The 22,318-nt window shown below is 33.2% G+C and overlaps 2 protein-coding genes and 1 long non-coding RNA gene across 3 annotated transcripts; 2 read left to right on the top strand and 1 right to left on the bottom strand.

The window, feature by feature from the left end:
- On the top strand, window positions 1,978–3,186 carry LOC109712458. Its single transcript, XR_002216849.1, has 3 exons — window positions 1,978–2,037; window positions 2,113–2,213; window positions 3,127–3,186. It is a non-coding gene; the product is annotated as an uncharacterized LOC109712458 (long non-coding RNA).
- On the top strand, window positions 11,830–19,907 carry LOC109712768 (1,4-dihydroxy-2-naphthoyl-CoA thioesterase 1-like; the record flags this gene model as incomplete). The annotated part of the gene is made up of 3 exons (XM_020236522.1): window positions 11,830–12,051; window positions 12,168–12,359; window positions 19,616–19,907. Coding segments are annotated over 3 exons (567 nt in total), but the record flags the coding sequence as incomplete, so codon positions are not given.
- On the bottom strand, window positions 20,012–21,387 carry LOC109712767 (LOB domain-containing protein 23-like). The gene is made up of 2 exons (XM_020236520.1): window positions 21,193–21,387; window positions 20,012–20,881 (listed from the first exon to the last, which is right to left on the bottom strand). The coding sequence occupies exons 1-2, from the start codon at window positions 21,385–21,387 to the stop codon at window positions 20,519–20,521; spliced, it is 558 nt and encodes a 185-aa protein (XP_020092109.1). The 3' UTR covers window positions 20,012–20,518.

Genomic DNA, 22,318 nt, shown 5'->3' with positions numbered 1-22,318 from the left:
AGTAATTTTAAATAAAATGTATACTTATCTCCTCAATATTTTTTAAACAAAAATTATTTTTCTTTTTTACATTGGAGGTAATCTCACCATCATATATATAACATAATAAAATTTTAAAAATTATTTCTCAACTGCATGCAACCAAACAAATTATTTATATTTGCAGCGCTTTCTACTACATCCAACCAAATAAGATTCGTGTAGTTATAACTGTTGTATTTCCAATTGAATACATCTCTAACTACACTGTATTTATAATTATATCTAACCAAACGGTTCCTAATATGTGCCTATAATGTCAACTATCAAGATTAGTTTTATTATATTTTTTTATTATTTACTAATTTTATTGTACAGTTTAAAATTAATTTTTAATAAATTGTTTTAAATAAATATATTTTCTGTCTCCTATACGCAGTTTCAATTTAAGTTTAATTATAGCTAGGAATTAAAAAAGTTTTTTTAGATAGGAACCCAAAGTTAAAAGGAAATTGACATTAAAGTCCAACCTGAGAACTTTGATACTTTTATTTTTATTTATTTATATATTACAAAATTTAGTTGCGCTTAGACATCAATTATATAGAATGGTACGGAATTAGTTTGTAGTATACTAGTATCCCTACACTTAGTATATATATATAAGTGTGTGTGTGAGGGTACGTGTGTGTGTGTGTGTGAGTGCACATGTGTGAGTATGTGTAATGCCATGTGGCATCACCTTCCCCCCTCTTTTATGCATGTAGGGAAGAGAGAGAGAGGAGTTTATCTCCTCTCTTCTCTCCTTTTCTCTTTCGTTCGGNTGAGGCGTTGTATGGACGCAGATGTCGATCCCCCCTGTTTTGAAGTGATGTGGGTGAGCGGAGGACACTTGAGCCGGAGATTCTACTTGAGGCTGAGGAAAAGGTGAGAGTCGTTCGACGACACCTTTTGACAGCACAGAGCCGACAGAGGAGCTACGCCGATACCAGGAGACGAGACTTGGAGTTTCAGATTGGAGATCATGTTTTCCTCAAAGTCTCGCCGTCCCGAGGGATACGCAGATTTGGAGTACGTGGAAAGCTTAGTCCACGGTTTGTTGGCCCTTTCGAGGTATTGGAGCGTATCGGACCGGTGGCTTACAGGATAGCTCTTCCCCCGCGACTTGCCGGCATCCATGATGTTTTCCACGTCTCAGCATTGAGGAGGTACGTCTTCGATCCCTCTCACGTGATTGACTTCACTCCACTTGAGATTGGCGAGGATCTGAGATACGAGGAGCGACCGTTGCGGATTCTTGCTCGGGAGACGAAAGAATTGCGCAACCGGGTCATCCCGTATGTGAAAGTGCAGTGGAGTAATCATGATGAGCGGGAGGCGACTTGGGAGTCTGAGACGGTGATGAGGGAAGCCTATCCCTACTTGTTTGATGCTTGAGTAGAGGTACGTTCAGTTTCGCGGACGAAACTTTTTGTAGTGGGGGAGGATGTAGTATACTAGTATCCCTACACTTAGTATATATATATAAGTGTGTGTGTGAGGGTACGTGTGTGTGTGTGTGTGAGTGCACATGTGTGAGTATGTGTAATGCCATGTGGCATCACCTCCCCCCCTCTTTTATGCATGCAGGGAAGAGAGAGAGAGGAGTTTATCTCCTCTCTTCTCTCCTTTTCTCTTTCGTTCGGCCGTACCAAGGAAGCACGCGAGGGACGCCGCCGCGGAGCCGATTTCGCCGTCGACGTCGCACCGCAGAGCCGTTCGAACCTACGGTTGCTGCCGTTGCATCGTGAGGAGGCCGGGCGAGCGTGGATCTTCGCCGTTCTTGACGTCGCGCCAGTGCTAGTCGCCGTCGAGGTGGGTGTTCCATAGAATTGCTTCCTAATTTCCAAGCTTTTTCAATTTCGAGCTAGTTGCTGTCCCTGCAGATTTCCAGCGTCGACCGTTGGCGTTTCGGCTCGTACTCGACGTAGGAGCGTCGGATTTCGACGAGGCTTGATTCGCTGGATTCAGGACTTCGAGAGGAATCCACGAAGCCCTTACTTGCCAGATTTTGTTGAGGTTAGATTGGTCGAATCCGTGCTGTACCTGACTGTTGCGAATTTTGGGACTGAAACGGTGATTTGTGCTTTGTAGAGCGTGGTGTTAGCTCGACTCCCGGATTTGGAGGGTGTAGATCGACCAGCAGGTGGTGCTGCAGCTGTGAGGGTGTTTTGCTGCCAGAATTAGCGACTAAGGTGGGTTTACATCGGTTTATTCCTAAGTGTAGTAATAGTCGACATGTATGATTTTCTGTTCGGTAAATCATGTTGTAGTTCGTTTTTCATAATCATATCCTGGATAAATGCTGCATATATAACATGATTATTACCTTTTAAATATACATGTTGGACTGGGTTTAAACTTAGGAGAAAACGCGATTGGAATCGACATATGTATTAAACTGCCTGATTTAGCTCTAGGAGCCGTTATAGAATTGTACTGTCGCAGCATACTGTAGACGAGTACTCCAGGTAGTTTAGAATACATTTACGCTCGTGCTGGTATGCCGAGTGAATTTTTCTGAGGTCGTTTAGACTGTTTCGTACTAGTGGGCGCCGTCGGGACTGACGGTGGGCCCGGTTCGCCGTTTTGGCGTCGGATTGTACCGAGGGCACGTTGTTTGTTGTATTTAGACTAGTCAGAGTTGTTACTGGACTTCGGCTTGAGTTAGAGAGCCTGTTTGAGCTCGACAGAGATACGCTGCATACTCGGTTGGGTAGCTTCCACGAGTGCCACTCCGGAGGCGGGCGCGGTGCTTTTGCGTTGGTGTCGCTCATGCCAGTTGGACTTGCTATCCACGGACTGGTTAGTGTGGAGGTAGCTATACAGTCGCAACTGAGCCGGGACGGGTGTGTTCACAGTCCCAGGGACGGGTATGTTTACAGTCCCAATTGGATTGGGTCAGATTTGACATTTCCTACAGTCGGTTAATGTAGAGCATGATAGTGTAGTGGATGATAGCGATAGAGTGTACTTCCTGCTTTTCCTTCTATCCTTGCTCCCTTCTGTAGACTTAGTGGGTGACCGATGTCGTTTTGGGCGGTACCCACTGAGGACTACTTATTTTTACAGTAGTTCTCACGCCCAGTTGTTACCTATGTTTTGCAGAGCCACAGGTTTCGGCTACTGCGCCTTCCGCGGATCAGGATCGAGGCAAGGGCGTCGCGAGGTAGAGCCCTACCCGACTGACAGAGCTAGAGGCACCCCCCTACTGCAGGTAGTTGCTATTTTAGAGTTTATGTACATAGTTGTTTAACTCGCCGGTGCGAGTAGCTTTGTATTTTGGATTTGGACTATGTATATGAAACTCAGTTGTTTAGCTTTGTATATTGAGCAGCTCTATGCTACTGTTTGTAGTATTGTATATTTACAGGTACTTTTGACGCTTCGTATACAGGGGAAATTCCTTGTATACGGCGGATTTGTCGGCGTGCCCGGGGAACGAGACATCCGGGGCGTGACATAGTTAGTCGAATAGGCTTTTTAGTTTAAAGTCGTAGGGTCAATGTATCACTAAATATTGTTAAAATTATAATGAAATGCATTTTGTTTGGCATATTTTGTTTCATTAAAAGTTGAGGGAGATAAAATTATTTTCAACCGTAAATGGCTATTATCATGGTTTGGTTGGTTGTAAAATAAATTCATATATAATTTTACCTTTTTAAAACACCGTATTTAATTTTACCGTGGGTTTTACTAAAGTTAATTATGAATAAAAAAATAAAAAGTATAGTAAAAAGAGTCATTGTAATTTTTTTCATTTTCTCATTTGATAATATAAAAAATTTAATAAAAAAATAAATAATTATAGATTTTGACTTTCTATTTAGACAAACAATAACGGAGATTTTTTTTTTTTTGACCTAAACTTCACCTGAATAAAAAGTTATTCTTAATCTAAAAACTATTTATAGGTAAACAAACAGGTACTTTTTATGCTTCATATGATATAGTATTTCGTGCGACCGAATTTATATTTGTCATATAATATAAAGATAAAAAATACAGATCTTATCTGAACTATAAATTACTTTTAATTGGCTGCCTATTCTCTTAAAATTTTATTTTTACCATCAATCTTTTAATTTATTTGATTTGACTAGATTAACAATACTCTGACTTCAAATTTTGTATGTATTATCTATTTTTATAGACTTAGGTATATATTTTATGTAATTTTTATAACTATAAATTTGTTTAAATAAGTAATTATTTTAAATATTAAAGTCAAAGTATTGTTAATCGACTCAAATCAAACAAATTAAATGATAGTTAATAAAATAAAATTTTAAAAAATTTAAATAGCTAACTCAAAATGATCAATAGTTTAGAAAAGTTCTATATGTTCTAATTTAATATAAAACACAATATTAATACCAAGTCATATTAGGGTTGGGAAAGTAGGCCTCAGTCCAGCTTCAAATAAATTTGGCCCCAAAATATTAACTAAATAGATAACTCGATTCTCATATTTAAATGTCAAAATTTAAAAATAGAAAAAGTTTCTCGAGCAGATTATATTAATTTAAACTAATTACATTTTATAATTAAATGAGTAATTTATTTTGAAGAAATTGAACAGCACTATATAAAGGATTCTTAATTAGATTTTAAAATTGTCGGGTAATACTTGGGCCTACCTTTGACATACAGGAAGCTTAAAAAAGATGATTGGGTAGGCATCATTAATAACTTTCAGAGGAGGATTGATGGTTTGCAGGCTAAACTTCTGTCTAGAAGTGGTCGTCTAACTCTGGTTAATTCTGTTCTATCTAACCTGCTAATGCACTTTTTCTTTATTTTTAAAGTACCTAAATGAGCCCTAAAGCGCATGGAAGCCTTACGAAGGGACTTCTTTTGGAGCGGACGGACAAACTATACAGGTGATGTCCACTTGGTTGCTTGGAAAAATGTGTGCATGAGTCGGGAGGAAGATCGATCTTTTCGACCTGCCTTACAATGGTGGAAAAACGTGTTAGAATTGAAAGACGTGTTCAAAAGTGGTCTAAGCTATGGGCTGGAAGATGGATTACTCATTGATTTCTGGTCTGACAGATGGTGTGGTGACACGTCTCTTAAGTCTCACTTTCCTGACATTTTTGCTCGTGTTGATCATAAGAGGCGCAGTGAATACTTCTCTCTCTCCGGATGGAGGTGGCGAAAGATGCTGAGAGGGGCGAGAAGTTACACAGAGCACAGTAGACGGAGAACCAAGGAACTAAAGACCGTCCTTGCTAACTTTCGAGGTACCGATCAACCTGATGTCATCTTCTGGAGATGGAACCTCGAATATAATTTTACTGTCAAATATGTGTACTCGCTGGTCAGAAATGGGGGGGTCAAAGATGTTGCAACGCCTACCATTTAGAAATTGCAAATCCCGACAAAAGTCAAAATTTTTCTATGGTTAACCTTAAAAAAGAGATTGCCTACTGTGGATAATCTGCTTAAAAGGGGATGGTCAGGAAATAACTGGTGTGTCTTGTGTGCCGACAGTCTGGAGACTGTTGATCACCTATTGGTGGGATGTGTAGTTAGCAAGTTCATAATTTTTTCGCTCTTCAAAGACTATCATGTGTTGGATTAAATGGGCCAGCATCCTGCCCTGTGGCGGGAGGCCATGTGGGCCGAGTCATGTTCGAAATGGCGTGAGGCTGGGTTGGGCCGAGTCATGTTCGAAGTGGCGTGAGGCCAGGTGAGCCGAGTCACAATCGAGACCCGTGGGCGCTGTTTCTGTACGCGTTAAGTGAATTGGTTGCGTATTTCTAACAGCTCAAGCTTTTGAGATTAATGGTTAGCGCCAACAATCTGACACCATATTCCCCCCTCCACTGAGGACGTCACTACCGCCTGGGAGGAGTTGTTAGGGAAAGGGTCACTAGCTGACACTGCGAAAGCTTAGATAACCGTGGCAGCTACATGGTGGTTGATCTGGTGTGAAAGAAACAACGTGATTTTTCAAAAACTACCAATGAACGCTATCTCCACTGCCCATCGTGTCGGAGTACTAATGACAGAGTGGGCTAATATTTATAGAGTCGGGCGATGAAGATGTTTGTTGCACCCTTCCTTAGACGCTTGTTTTAGTTTTTTCGTCTTTCCGCTTTTTTGTCTTAACATTACTCTTTTTTCTGTTTGTTGCGCTTTTTCCGTTGCTTTTTTTTTGCCTCCTCGAGGCCTTGGCTGCCTCACTCTATGTAGCTAAATTCACTTATTTAATGGATGAAATAGGTAGCGTGTTACCTTCCTCTCAAAAAAAAAAAATTGTCGGGTAATTATGAAATGAAATTATTAGTTGATTAGTGGGATACATTTAGGCCATGTTTGGTTGGGAAACAAGGGTGGGGATAAGAGGTTATCCCCCCCTTGTTCCCCAAACACTATTTTTAAAGGTGGGAACTAGCTATTCCCACCCTTAACGGGTTATCCTAGGATAACCCGTTAAGGGTGGGAATAGCTATTCCCACCCTTAGTGGAATAGGGGTGGAACAAGTTGTTCCACCCCCATTTTTTAAAAAAATAAAAATTAAAATTTAATTTAATTTTAGTTTTAAAATTTATAATTGGTAATTCAAAATTCAAGTTTATAGTTTTAAATTTTAATATAATTTTAATATTAAATTTATATTTTTAATAATTTGATATTTATATTTTAAAATTTAAATTTGATCTTAAATTAAATTTAAAAATTGAAATTAAAAAATAAAAATTTTAATTTTATTTTTGAATTTTAAAAAAGATATTTTAGAGATCACCTGCTTGTTCCACCCATGAAGAGAGAGAGAGAGAGAGAGTTTAATTTATTATAAAATTTAAATTATAAATTCAAAAATTAAAATTTATAATTTTAAAATTACAAAATTAAAAATTTAAATTTTAAATTGTTTAATTTAAAATTTAAAATTTTGATATTTTAATTTTTTTATATTTAGAATTTGATATGTTATTTTTTAAATTAAAATTTCATCTTAAATTTAATGTTCAAACTTTAAAAAATTGATTTTTTAAATTATAAATTTGAGATTTTAAAATTTAAAATTTTAATTTTAATTTTTAAATTAAAAGTTTATATTTTAAATTTTAAAAAATATATATAAAATATAAAAGTTTAAATTCTAATATAAAGAAAAAGATAATGTCATTATTTTTTATTTTTAACTACCAACTTTAATTCTTATACTATCTTACATAACCAAACGCTATTTTTCTTATTCCCAGCAATAACTCAATTTTCATCCAAACGCAAAATTGATCTAATCCTCGCTTATACCTCAATTTATACTTATCCCCGGAATACCCACTTTTTGTTTATTCCCGAACCAAACGATACCTTAAGGAATATTGGTGATAGAGTGAGCGTAAAATTAGAATTTGCTTTTCCGTCGTGTTAATTCGGATATAAAGTTATTTGCATTTGTGTATTTCAATATTATAAGGGTGTTAGTGAAAATATACATATTTAGAGGAGTACTCAAAAAATTTTCCCTTTTATGTAGGAATTGCCTGCAGCACTAAGGGGCCGTTTGGTTGGATGTAGTTGTAGAAACAGTGTAGTTGGAAATACATGCAGTTGCAAATGCTGCAGTTATAACTACACCTAGTCTGTTTGGTTTTACGCAGTTGCAACTGCTGCAGTTACATTTCTTCTGTTTGGTAATATGAAGCTGATAGTTGTATTTATGAATTTTGTCACCTCTTCAGATAGAGTGGTGAGGTTACCTTCACTAAACATAAAATAATTATACAAATTTATTAATTATTTAAATTTACTATTTATAAATAAATAAGTAGATATATATAATATTTTTATATTTTTCAATAATTCTTCAACTTATTAATCGACACATTTAAAATTTTTAATTTATTTAATTTTAATATGTAAATCCAACTTTAAAAATTTAAACGATTCTCTCATTTTTTTTATCAAATTTAATAATTATAATTAATTAAAACTTATTAAATTAACATACACGATCACATTCTATAAAAATTTAGAAAAAAAAACTATATTTATATTTTAAATAAAATAAATTTAAAAAAATTAATTTTTTGCACAAAGCTTGTATTGTCTAAAAAATTTTATTAGTATGAGTTTATTTATAAGTATTTTTATTTACCTATATACATATATTATTTATTTATTTAGCTATTTATTTATTTATTTATTTATTATTATTAATTTGTGGGTGATCATATCCCTCACCAACTGCTGCAGTTGGAACTACGACCAATTTGGATGTAGTTCCACCTGCAGCATTTGGACCTTCTTATGCAGTTGGAACTGCAGCAGTTGAACTCAACTACACTAAATCAAACAAAAGAATTGTGGCTGCACGCATGCAGTGCGTACAACCAAACAGCCCCTAACTTTAGCAGCGAATATTGAGGAGAGGGCAGACCGTCCATGATGAGGAAATCAAGCTAAAATCTGCTCTGCCTGCAAGTTGCCAAAAATTTACTCAAAAAGTTGTTCCATACACATAATAGTACACCGGTACACATTTTACACCACGCCTAATTGTTGACAATTTAACTAAAAGTAAAATTAATCTAATAGATATAATCTTATACCATTTAAAAATTTTATTATAAAAATTGGAAGGCGTAAAAATCTGTTAAATAGTCTCAATGATTAAAATCGAAGAAAGAGTCATTATTAGATTTATGAAAAATCACTTTAAATTTATTATTGTTATACATATAAATATAATTTTTTAAAATTTTGTGAAACATATTTAATGAGTTAGATTTTAATCTTAATATCTATATTATATAGGGATGCAAATGGATCGAGTTGCTGGAGTTCTCGCCTCAATCCGTCCCGAATGCGACATGAAACGGAAAATGAATTCGGAGCAAAAAACGGAGTAATTTTTATGATTTGAGATGGATTCAGGGCAGAAAATAGAAAAAATTTTGACCCGCTACGAATCCACCCCGCTATGATCCGGCCCGCTATGATCCACCCCGAATCCACCTAAAAAATTATTTATATTTTTAAAAAATATTTCTAAAAAATAATATATTTACAAAAAAGTTCAAAATACAAATAAGTTGTGCTCTCATTTCTCATGTATTTGAAACTTTTGAATTTTACTTTTTATAATTGATATTGTTAATTATATACATATAACTTAGTAATATTATTTATTATTATTAAAAAATATTAATTTATATTTTATAAAATATTAATAATATTATAATTTTTTGAAAAAATATTAATTGGCGGGACGGATTCGGGGTGCTGCCGGCGGGAGGTGGGTTATGAGGCGGGGAGGATTATAAGATATATTTTTTAGAGTTGAGCTGGAATGCTATCAGTAGCAAACGGACTTCGTTGCCTTCCATTTATTTTTAATGATGGAGTCAACAAATCGACGATCGGCACTGTTGAACATTATCTATACCAGTTAAAACATCTAGAAACCAAATCTTATGTTCTTTCGATATTGTTCTCTTGTCAATCAAATAGACACAAAAATGAACCACTGAAAATGAATATCTTTTAAAAAGTGATGACAAAGTCTTGTAATCAAAATCAACAGTATAGATCTTATTCTAAATAGTTTAAAGAATTTTCTAACCAAAATTTAGTTGATTTGAATATATTTACACTGTTAAACGAGAAAATGCCTTACATCGGCCATTAAAATTATAAATTTTGAAACCTTTTGATCATTAGACCAATGATGTAAAAAAGAATTGAAATTTAATTTCTATATACTTCAAGTGGTATATTCAATGGTGCCGATCATCGATTTGGAGGCTTCATCATAAAAAATAAATAAATGACAACGGAGCTCGTTTACTACTAATTTCTATATACTTCAAGTGGTATATTCAATGGTGCCGATCATCGATTTGGAGGCTTCATCATAAAAAATAAATAAATGACAACGGAGCTCGTTTACTACTAATTTCTATATACTTCAAGTGGTATATTCAACGGTGCTGATCATCGATTTGGAGGCCTCATCACAAAAAATAAATGAATAACAACGGAGCTCGTTTATTACAAATAGTATTTCAGCTTAACTCTATTTTTTAACCTGTCATAAATTAGGGGCGGGAGGTGGGGCGAAATTTTGATAGTCGGGACGGAAGGCGGAAGGCCGGGCGGGACTCCCGTCCCCAAATCCACCTCATTTGCATCCCTCATTTAGGCCCCATTATATAAATATACTTAAACACTGGATTTGGAAAGTGATTCTCTACAAACAAAAGGTCGGTATAAATTTTACAGTCAATTCATTCACAAACTAACATTTTCATATTAATTTTTATTTCTTTTATATTAAAATATTTTAAAAATATTTAAATTTTTAAGTTGGATAAGTGTAACATAACGCCAGTGTACATGTAGCATTTCTATCTTTGCAATTTACCAATGATTTAAAGATTGAGTTGATCTAGCTAGTTCGATTGGCCCAATTGTAATCCAGTGTATAAAATGATTCGGTTCAACCCTTTAAATAAGATAAATTAAAAACCGCTTTGACCCATTAGTGGTTCAACCATCGAATCGGTGACCTGTGTAGTTTTAATCAATCGGCTGTGTTTTTTTTATCAAAGTCATATTAAATTCTAATGGTTTAAAATCAACTTTGTTGATTTTATTTTCTATTAGAACATATTAGTCTCATAGAAAGTGAAATTTTAAAACTTTATGTTGGTTTAAGGCTTAGTTTGGCATTGAGGCCTATCTAACACTATTAGATAGAATGGAGTTGAAGAAAAAGCATATAGAGATATACTTCTGTATTCTCCGGTGGGACCGCAGAAAATATATTGTAACCGACTCATCGCGATATGCGGAACGCAATATTAGGTACGGAAACAAACATGGTATTTTTCCAACGTACTTTCTCACCGCACATAACGCAATCTCTCCGCAATCCCAAACGAAGCCTAAAAGGGTCAGTGTTATGTCCTGTGGCGGGAGGTCAGGATGGACCGAGTTACATTTGAAATAGCGGGAGATCGGATTAGGTCGAGTTACGTTCGAAGTGGCGTAAGACTGGTTGGATCCAATCACAATTGAAACTCGTGGTCATTGTGTCTGTACACCGTAAGTGATTTTTTTTTTTTGAAAGAAATGTGGCATGCTACCCCGCTTTGTTTATTTCATTTAGAAATAAATTTAGCTGGAAATGTGAATCAACCGGGATTCGAACTTGTGATTCGGACACCAACTATCAAGACTTTTGCCATTTGCACTAGGGACGGTCGGTTTAAATAAACTAGTTGTATCTTTTTAATAACTCGAACTTTTGAGATTAATGATTAGCGTCAATGATTCGACATCTCGAACAGAGATAAAAGTTACACTTAATAATTAGCACGAATAATTTAACCGGCCGGCTGTATCAAAAATAGATGTCACGGATTCAATTTTCGTATACTAGAAATAAGTGTTGTATCTGTAGACTGAACCAACCACAATCCAGCACCTCAACTAATTTTTCCCGATAGGATCGAGTCCAATCAATAATTTAACCACAACAACTTGTCCTCTTTTTCACACCCACATCATCTGCTCCCTAACAACCGCGTGGGTCAAATCAATTCCTTTTCTTATCCATAATTTCGGCAAAACTTAAAATTGTTTAAAAATTTTTTAAAAAGTAAATATATTTTTACAGATAAATTAGTGTTAGTTGATCTTCAAATTTTTTTTCCCATTATAAGTTTCTAAATCTATAATTAACACAGATTGATTGAAAAAATAAAAAAGTTAAAACTGATAAATAATATTAAATATAAATTCTAAATATTTAATTTTTATTATTTTTATTAAATATATAATTATATTTTTATTATTATTTTAATCTCCTCCCTCCACGTCTTTTCCAATCAAATCCCCAACTACCCCACGAAACGACCACTTCGTCTCTCCCAATCCCTCCTCTCTCTCTCTCTCTCAACCTCTCGGAGCTCGACCCGCCGCTCCACGCGCTCGGCTTCGAGATCGACGAGGTGTCCCCCCACCGCCTCACGGGGCGATTGAAGGTCACGGAGCGCTGTTGCCAGGTAACCCTAGTAGAGCTCGATCTCCAAAACCCTAGTCGAATTGCGATCGCGAAGTAATAGAAGCCCTAACCCTAGCTAATTGGACCGGGGATTGTACCTTCTTCGTTGAAGCGAAGCCGTTCAAGGTGCTCCACGGGGGGATCTCGGCGTTGATAGCGGAGGGGCTCGCGAGCATGGGGGCGCACATGGCGTCGGGGTTCCGCCGCGTCGCCGGGATCCAGCTCAGCATCAACCACCACCGCAGCGCCCGCCTCGGCGATCTCGTCTTCGCCCAGGCCGACCCCCTCCATGTCGGACGATCCACCCAGGTCAATCCCTAACCCTAATTCTCTCTCTCTCTCTCCCAATCTCTCGCCATCGACTCGCTAATCGAAACCCTAGGATAGCCAATCACCGCGTCCCTTGTTCCTCTTCTCCTTATCCTCCGTTTTTTATCCCTCTACCAAAAAAGTACTTTTAAGGCTTTAGAGTAAGTTGCAAGGGCTCGGTGGTTGGTATCCGAAACCTAAGTTTCAATCCTAATTGATTCACATTTTCAGCTAAATTTATTTCTAAACGAAATAAACGAAGTGGGTAGCATGTTACCTATCTCTCAAAAAAAAATAATTTATATTTGGTTTGGTTATATTATATTTTAGCTTTTAGGGTTCGATTATCTTTTTAATTATTTATATTCGTTTGGTCATACTATTCAATCAATTATCAGTTCAATTCTAAGAGACCGCTATAATTTTTATCGCAGATCTCTTAATTCAAAAGTTGAAAACCTACAAATATAAATGATTTGATATTTTTAACACAGCATTTGGTTCGGAGGAACGGGGGTTAAGGGATTATCCCCTTATTTAATTTTTAATTTTAAAATTTAAAATTTAAAATTTAAAAATTTATAATTTATAATTTCAAAATTAACATTTATAATTTTAAATTTTAAATTTTAAATTGTTATTTTTATTATTTAAATTTTAAATTTGACATTTTATATTTGTAAATTTTGATTTGATTTTAAGTTTAAATTTTAAAATTTATAACTTTAAATTTTTAAATTTGAGATTTAAAAATTTAGATTTTAATTTTAAATTTTTTAATTTAGAAGTTATGGATTTAAATTTGAAATTTTAAATATAAACTAAAAAATTTAAATTCAAATATAATAATTAAGGCAATATCATTATTTTTTTATTTATAACTAGTTTCTATTTTTCTTATTTCATCTTATCTATCTAAATGCTATTTTTTTTTATTAGCGAAAATAATTTAATTTTCATCCAAACACAAAATTGATCTATTATAGACTTACACCTAAACTTATATCTATTTCTGAAATAACTAGTTCTTACTCAACCCCAAACCAAATGAAGCGTAGAAGTATAGTAGCTCAATTTCGCAAATTATTAGGTGTTGATATTTTGGTTCTCGTGCTTTAATTTGTTGTCGATTGCGGTACTTCCAGTTTTTCAAATTATTGAATTAAAATTCATAATAAAATATAGTTGACTAAATAATACTAACGTATCACAAATATAAAAATAACACAATAATATTATAATTAATAATAATTAAAATATTATTTTATTTTTATATTAGTAATATGTTTATATTTAGCCAGCTAAATTAAGTTAAATTATTTATAAAATTATAGAAAATATTATAAATAAATTAAAAACGCCTCTGAGTTTGAGAACCAAAAGTGTAGTTTTACTTTTTTTGCTTGATTCTTTATATCGGTGGAATCACGGCTATTCGTCACATAGGCGATTGCAAACATAAAATGTAATTCCGACCATCAAATTGATTTCTAAACATTAAAGTTAAAAATTATTTTAAAAATAATTATTTGATTATTTGAATTGAAATTCATTCGTATTTGTAACTTGTTGGGTTTAAAAAATCGATCTCAAAGGTTTAAATAATATACCGTATTTCAACTATTCTCATATTATTCATAATGATTTATCTATAAATATTTATAATATGTCGAGTCTAAATCACAACACAAATTATTGAAACACAAGATATAAATAATTGTGTTTTTTGAGAGAAAAAAAAGTCACTTAATTAGAAATATAAAATAATTAAGTTTAGAACTTAAAATTTTGAATATTAATTATTAAATCTTAGTCAATTGTGTTTGGTAGATCTTATATTATATTTAGGGTGCGTTTGGTTCAAGTTATCCTGGCAGGATTACAGGCAATCCTGCCAGGATTACCGTGTTTGGTTCATCCGCTATGTAATCTAGTCGTTAATGTAGTATTACAAATCGAGCAGAATTACACTGAAAATATTAACGAGAGGGAGGTCGTGTGACAATTTTATCCTATAACTCTCGAAATCCTTTCAATACGTTATTTTTTTAAAAATAATTTAAAATTTTGAATTGTCAACTTTTAATTTAATTTTTAATTTTCAAATTTAAATTTTTAAAATTTTAAATTATAATTTTTAAACTTCAAATTTAAATTTTTAAATTTTAAATTTCAAATTTCTCAGATTTCAAAATACAAATTTGTATTTTAAATTCTGAATTTTAAATTTAGATTTTAATTTTAATTTTATATATATATATATTTAAATTTTAGATTTTAAATTTAGAAATTTCATATTTATATTTTAAATTAAAATATTAAATTTATATTTTTGTTAAAAGTTAAAATTTTAAATTTTAAAAAAATTAAATTATTTAAAATAAAATTTGCTAAAAAAATATTGTTTGTAAACAGTAAAAAAAAGTTTACGAAATATAACTAGGGGCAATTTTGAAATAGACTATACTTTATTGTCTAAATTACTAAATTTTATAAACAGAACCAAACATAGTAACGCTATAAACACTGCAATCCAGTATTACATTACTGTATTAAATCAAACGCACTAATGTAGCATCAATAGTAATCTCATTTAGAAATTCAAAATATCTAGAGATATCGAAATACTCTGCAATATAACATAACTCGAGCTAAACGCGCCCTTAAGCATTATTGGTGCCATATCACTATAACACGAAGAAATTTGATCAATTGTTATACAAACTTCAAATATATTTTATAAAATTAGAAAAATGAAAATTTGAGGTACCTACAAGGCTACACCTACTACTTTTCCTCCTTTAAAAAGAAAGAGTTAATTCTTTTGACCAATTATTAGAGAGCAGTATCATTAGTTGGCCTATTAGGATCATATCCTTATCACCTTCTTATTGGAGGGTTTTTTGTCCTTAGTCAAGGTATAGTGGGTGCTAGGTTTCCATCAGAAACTGCATTTCAAAAATAATATATATTTTTCAAAATAAAAATTTTATGAAACATATTTTTATTAAGTTATTATTTTTCAAATTAAAAAATAGAAAATCAAAATAAATTTTTAAAAAATTAAATGGGGAAAATTAAATAGAAAATACTTTTCTAGTGAGAAAATTATTATCTCGAATATTTTTCGAGAGAACAAATTGTCCCGTAGTTAAAATTACAAAACTATATTAATATTTAATTCATGAACTTTTTTAATACAAAATTTAACATTTTATTTTGATGTTCTGTTTGGTAGAAGCATCCAAATGTTCTTTTACTCCAAATGAAAATATTTTGGTCGACTGTGTTGGTTAGAAAATTTTCTTAATTTCAAGTCGACTTATAGATTAGAATTTTTTTGCTTTCTGAGTGGGAATATTTTGGTCAGTGAAAACCTCCGAGGGACTGCAACCACGCTCTATTATAATTATTTTTTAATAATAAATATTTAAGAAAATATTATATGTACACTAACCAACCAACCATGGTTATTTTTATATATATAGCAGAATTGTTGTGTTCTTAATAGTACGGAGGCCTCCGTTTTTATGAGCTATTTTCGATGACGAAATTTTCGAATTAACAGTCGGCATTGTTAAACTTAATCTATCATATTTGAAGTATATAAAAAATAAATTTTATAATTTTTTAATATTATTTATTTAATGATCGAAAAGGTTTAAAATTAATAATTTTTAATAGTTGATATCCGCTATTTTCAAGATTAACGTAAGAGTATCTAAATTAATAAGTTTTAATAGTTGCGATTCTACGATACATTTTGGAATCCTCTATTACCAAGGCGCAAAATTTTTTGATTTTCTCCCACCAATCCCAATATTTTGGGGTGCATTTTAATGGCCACGTAGCTTTATTCACCTCGGACTGGTCCCCGCGGAGTGACCAATCACTTCGTGCTTTCCTTGGTTGGTGAAATGCGCCGGTACTCCTGCAATTTAACTCAAAAGTTTTACTTTTTTTACAAAAATAATTTCTCAGAGAATTTAAATTGGAGATTTGAGATCTTAAAATTTTAACATTATTTTATTTTCCTTTTAGATTTTTAGTAATATTTTATTTTGTACGTCATTGATCTTCATTCTTTTTATATAATTTTTAATTTAACAGCCTAATTATTAATTCTTTTTATATAATTTTTTTTATATAATTTTTAATTTAACAGCCTAATTATTTCTCAAAAAAAAAAATTGACAGCCTAATTTATTCTCTGATACTAAACATGCATATAAAAAAATGTTGGAGTTAAATTTGAAAGTTTAAAAATTAAAGTAAAACTTAGCTGAAAGGTACCGAGTGGTGCACGTGGAGGCCGAATAATCTTTCCACGTGAAACATTTCTATTAATTCCCTGCTCAGTTATTGACGGCTTAGTGAGTTAATTCGCGATTAAAACGTGAACTATACGCGAATTTTAAATTATACGTATTAAACGGTCCGTTCCGTATTTTTTTCGAAAAGTTCGAAAAAAAACACGATTTCTTCCTCAAAAAAACTTGTTTGCAAATTATTCGCGATTCGCAAATGATTCGACCAAAAAAAGGCACTCGTGGTGGCGGATTCGCGGCCGCGGCTCACGTTGTCGCCGCGCTCGTGGTCGCGGATTCGCGGCCGAAGGTCGCGTCATCGCCGCTCTCGTCGCCGAACTTGTCCGGGTCGTCCTCCTCCTCCTTCGCCGCCCTTGCTGGCGCCGGGAGCAAGAGCCACGGCGGCAGATGCCCTCTTGCTCGAGGCCGTCCGCAGAAAAGGAGAAGAGAAACAGTAAAAACAAAATCGAAGTTTTTGAAGGCAAACTTGTGCGCGGTCCACGAGGCCACTGTATAGCCTCGTGGACCGCATGAGAGGGAGGTTCACGGTGGACCTCCCTCTCATTAATCATATATATATATATATATATATATATATATAAATTTATTACTTAACTCTTATATATTATTAATATATATTTATTATAACTTTGAATATATTTATTTTATATAAAAAAAAGCATAAAAATAATATATATAGTATATTAGTTATTATATATTTATTATATAGCCAAATTTTTTATTCTGAATTTTTAATTGGTAAACGTATAATATTCATATAAATTACGTATCCGAATAATTACCAAATCCGTTTTTTAGCCGTATTTTTCAACGAATTTAAAAATTAAAAGATGAATTTTATCCGAATTATACCCGTATCGAATTTTTGCCGAATCCGAATTAACTAACTATGATTGACGGTTCCATGAAAGTGTGTCCTGATGTATATATATCCAAATCCAAACAAATCAAATTGGGTCCACCTATGCGACTACACCCGACCCATCTTTTGGCCCGACCCGAACAGTTGTTTGTGATTTGTCATGCTACTCATGTATTTTTGGTCACGCAAAAATTTTTAAAAAAATTGCGAAATAAAGAAAAAAAAATAAAAGCATACTAATATTTATGTATCCCGATCATCGGCCTATATTTACCGACAAAATCGGAGCAAAAATTTTTATTACTGTAATAAAATTTATTACTAGAAAAAAAAATTGAAGATTTCCTTTTTCATTGTCTTTTTAACGGAAAACAAAAATTCAAAGTTGTGTACAATTTTTTTTCATTTATTTTTTCACCAAAAAACATACAAAATAGGGATTTTTGTTCTTTCAACTAAATAAATATTGATGGAATTTTTTTTTCCCTACAAACTAACACTATAAAACATAAAAATTTTTTACCCTCAAATTTTTTTATGAAAAATTATTTTTTACGATTTTATGTTGAACCAAATGGACCTTTAGCCAATCTTCCCTCGGCACACACCTTGGCTTGGTTAATTAGAGCTCGGCCTAATTAATGTCCTCGTAACCATGCATTGCATAATGCATGAGTGCAAAACAGAGTCTAGTTAAAATTTGTACTTCAATTGAACCCTTTATTAAGTTCTATTTGTTTTTAATAAATCTAAATCTCATTCTATTCTAATTTAATTAGAATTTGATTTCAATTTAGGTAACTACAAATCTAACTTAAATCTAACAAAATATAAAATATCATACACGTTTATTAAAATTTTGATATTATATATATATATACACACACATTAAATTTAATTATATATGTATATGTATTGAGTCTAAAGCTTTAAACGGCAAAAGAATTGCAGTAGTCAATTTTATGGCTTACTTCGTTGGACATTAAAAACGATAAATAAATGAAATTCAACATATACAAACAAAACAAATTTGAACGGGTCGCAATTTAGGAACCAATTTCTCACCCGAACCTGAACCTGACTCAGACTCAGACTCAGACCTAGACCCAGACCCAGACCCATGCCTGGCATGTTCAGAGTTGTTGGGTCGGATCTGGGCTAATTTGGACCCGATCCTGAGTCGCCTATTCACCTCCTTACAATCAGACAAGTTTATTTTCAAAAAGTAAAGATGTATGTGACAAACCTGTAACTTTCGGTGGTTTGGACACAACGGCTTTATCTTTAAAATTTTTAATTTTATTATTTAATCTTTAGTTTTATATGATTTTAGTGTTGAAAAACATATGGATTATACCAGGTTCCATAGTGAAATTACAATTGAGGATCGTCTTAAATACTTTAATCTCGTCTCCAAGCACCACTCGATCCCGTATTGTGATCGACTCCTATGATTCTCTTTCAAATAACCGGAATGCATTTATATAATTGCAATGATTATTTCTCTTATAATGATATGTAGTTTTTCACACCACCAAAGAAAAAAGGATCATTTCATATGAATGTCACTAATTAGTGAGGTAGTGGATTCAACACCTTATAATCATTCCCACCATTTTTCATAATCAACTTAATGGAGCGGGTAACAATACTAACCCCATCTAATAAGTTGCGGGTCGGTCAAATAGGGCCACACTGAAATGGGTCATATAACTTAAGTCTAACACATATGATTTAAGTCTAACATTTAACTCTTTATTAGTCTTGAAAAGCTGTGTGTATGCACCCCGTGCATTTGTACATTCAATTATTCATTTCTAATGAGTTGTAGTTTTCTAGTTAAAATTAAATGATCAAATTAACAATTTGAGATGCATTTAAAGAAACTAAGTTACGACGTAGAAATATCTACTTTTAAGAAGGCGAATCAAAAGGTCAGATTGCAAAATCAAAATTTTTAAAAGATAGATTTTTTTTTTTTTTTCCAAATAATGCAAAGTTTAGGTCAACTCTATACGATTTCATCTTTTCGGAACAGTTTTAAATGGTACAAATTTTGCGACCAGGTATGGGAGGTGAGATTGTGGAAGATGGACCCTTCCACCATGGAGAAGGGAGTTCTCATATCATCCTCCAGGGTCACCCTTATCTCCGATCTTCCGGTGCCGGAGAACTCCAAAAATGCAGGGGATGCTCTTAAGAAATATGCCAAGTTATGAAACACTTTTAAAAAACTGCTCTTGCTCTTGTTGTTGTAACAATATTGTGTAATGTGATGGATTATAGTGTACAATTTTTCGTTACTTCTCGAATAAAGTTCAAACCAAGCAATGAGAATGGCTTCTTCTTTTTTCTTTTTTTTTTGAGAGAGGAAAAAAAGCTTCAGATTCATCAGGACCTTGTGTAATTTGAAACGAGCATACAATTACCCACCTTCAAAGTATATAATAAACTGAAATAAAATATCACGATAGCTTCGTATTTATAAAAAAAAAAAAACCTTCAAAGGAGTTTTATATATATATATATATATATAAAAAGATAGTTCAGGTGATTTTCTGGTATCTTCAAAATTTAAATGATGATCTCAAATTGTGCAAAAGTTTAGACGGATTTAGCACGTTCTCCTCTTTTTAGATAGATATTGTTTACTCTTATACTAAATTGCGCGAAAGATTGTATCTCTAATGTGGTCATGGACAATAAAAAATTGGTTTAAACAGAGCTATATGAAATGAATCAGTTTCTTTCTTTCTTTTTTTTTTTTCTCTAAAATGTAAGTGAAATCTGTTTCAATTAGCTGTTCTATTGATATTTTATAAGAAGAAGAAGCGGAAGCAAAAAACTACGGAATAAATCCTTCCTCTTTATTGACTTATTATTGCAACGAATTAAAAAGAATTTAACAATCCCTTTTCCTTCCCTTTCCCTTGGACTTATTGATTTAGGTTGTGGCAAATTTTATTTTTTCAGAAAAAATCTGGAAAATGGTTGGATTCAAGAAATGTTCTCTCTAGGGCACAATTATCCTGCTGTGGGGGCCCAAGAAATGGGGTGGGCTCGACGGGCTCGTGGGCTCCGTCGGCGGTCTCCCGCTGTTCTTGTTGTTGTTGCTGTTGCTGTTGGTGGTGGTGGTGGTGGTGGTGGTCGTGTTGAGCTCTGTACATTGCAATCTGGGCTTGGGTTCTCGCGAGCTCGTGTTGGTTCCCGTAGATCTCCTGCTGCAGAAGGTTGATGATCCCGACGCTCCCGTAGACCGGGTCGCGCACCCGCCAATAGGCCTCCAACGAGAGGGTGTCGGCCGCTTGAGCTCGCTGGTGAGCTGGCAATTGCTGTCAACAAACAAAAAGTATGTGAGCGTAACGAGTAACAGCATGTTAAATCCGAACGGGAGAAATTATGTATGCACTATTTAAACAGAGCTGTTTAAAGAACTCTGTTTAGCTTTCTAGTCACTTTTACTCAAGAAGCTGTTCCGATACTAATTAACTGTTAATAATGAGACCATTAACATGTTCAACATAGCATGTACGTATACTTTGCACTACTAGCAATAAATCAAATTCTCAAGGCAAGTTATTTTGCATGCATGTATTTATGTTAATATAAATATGTATATTTATGCATGTATCTATCTACGTACTTGGAGCATTCTTGCGACATTGCTGGCGCCAAAGATCCTATGGACGCAGGTGAATCTTTCAGGGAGGGACGGGGGGAAGTACGGAGCGAGAACGCAGTCTTCGGAGCACCGCCTTCTTAGATATTTGCATGCAGCGCACCTCCTCGGATTAAACTCATTTAAAGCGAGATTATTATTGGAGTTGGAAATAGACATACCTATATACTTGGCTAAATAAAATCCTACAAAGATTTGGAGAAGCTAAGAGATGAATCTAAGAAAGATTTTAGAGAATCTTTAGTGGTAGAAGATCTTTGATCTTTGTGATTTTCCCCTTTATTTTACATATAGTGTGGAGTATGTATGGTGGGGATTAGGGCAAAGAAGGAATGCACTAACGGCTAGTGTAAAAAAAATTTTGAATTAAATTATGTTGGTGGGAATGAAAGGAAAGAGTGGGATTGTTTTCTTTCTTTTTGGTTTTCCCGGTTTAGATAGGCTGGTGCTATGAAAGGTGTAGAGGATGAAAAATTATTTTTGTTTCCACAATTGAGATTATGTAGCCGTTTTAATTATTGGACAGGATAAATGTAAGGATAGTCCTTGGACTATTTGGATATTACGATTTTATTTCTGTACTGCTACTCTTAAATATTCGATTCAAAATTCTCACGCGTTCTAAGTTTGTCCAAATTTGATTCAAGTTACTATTCTTTAAGATTATAACATACATAATTTATCTGAACTATATACCATTTTGAATTCATTATCTGGCCTTTCAAAATTTGAAATTTGATTGATTTGCATCAGTCAACGGTGCTTTCATTTTAAACTTTCAAGTAATTTCTTATTTTAATAAATTTATAATTACTTGAATTGTGTAGAGTATATTAGCTAAACTTGTAAAAAGAAACGAGCTATTTAATTTTGAAGTCAACGTACCGTTTGATTAACTCAAATCAATCATAATGAAAGATTTAGTAAAATCAAAATTTTGAAAGATTAGATACTCAATTTAAAGTGATCTATAATTTAGTTTAGTTTCGTACTTTTTTAAAAAAATATTGCTAGCCAATTTTGTGATTTTTTTAAAGTTTGTTTATTTCGGAAAGCGGGTACTAACAGATTGTCAAAATCAAAATATTCT

This window comes from Ananas comosus, linkage group 7 (genome assembly GCF_001540865.1).
Source record: "Ananas comosus cultivar F153 linkage group 7, ASM154086v1, whole genome shotgun sequence".
In the NCBI taxonomy this organism is placed as follows: domain Eukaryota; kingdom Viridiplantae; phylum Streptophyta; class Magnoliopsida; order Poales; family Bromeliaceae; genus Ananas; species Ananas comosus.
Note: the sequence above shows the minus strand (reverse complement) of the source record. Positions and strands in the feature narration are given on the sequence as shown.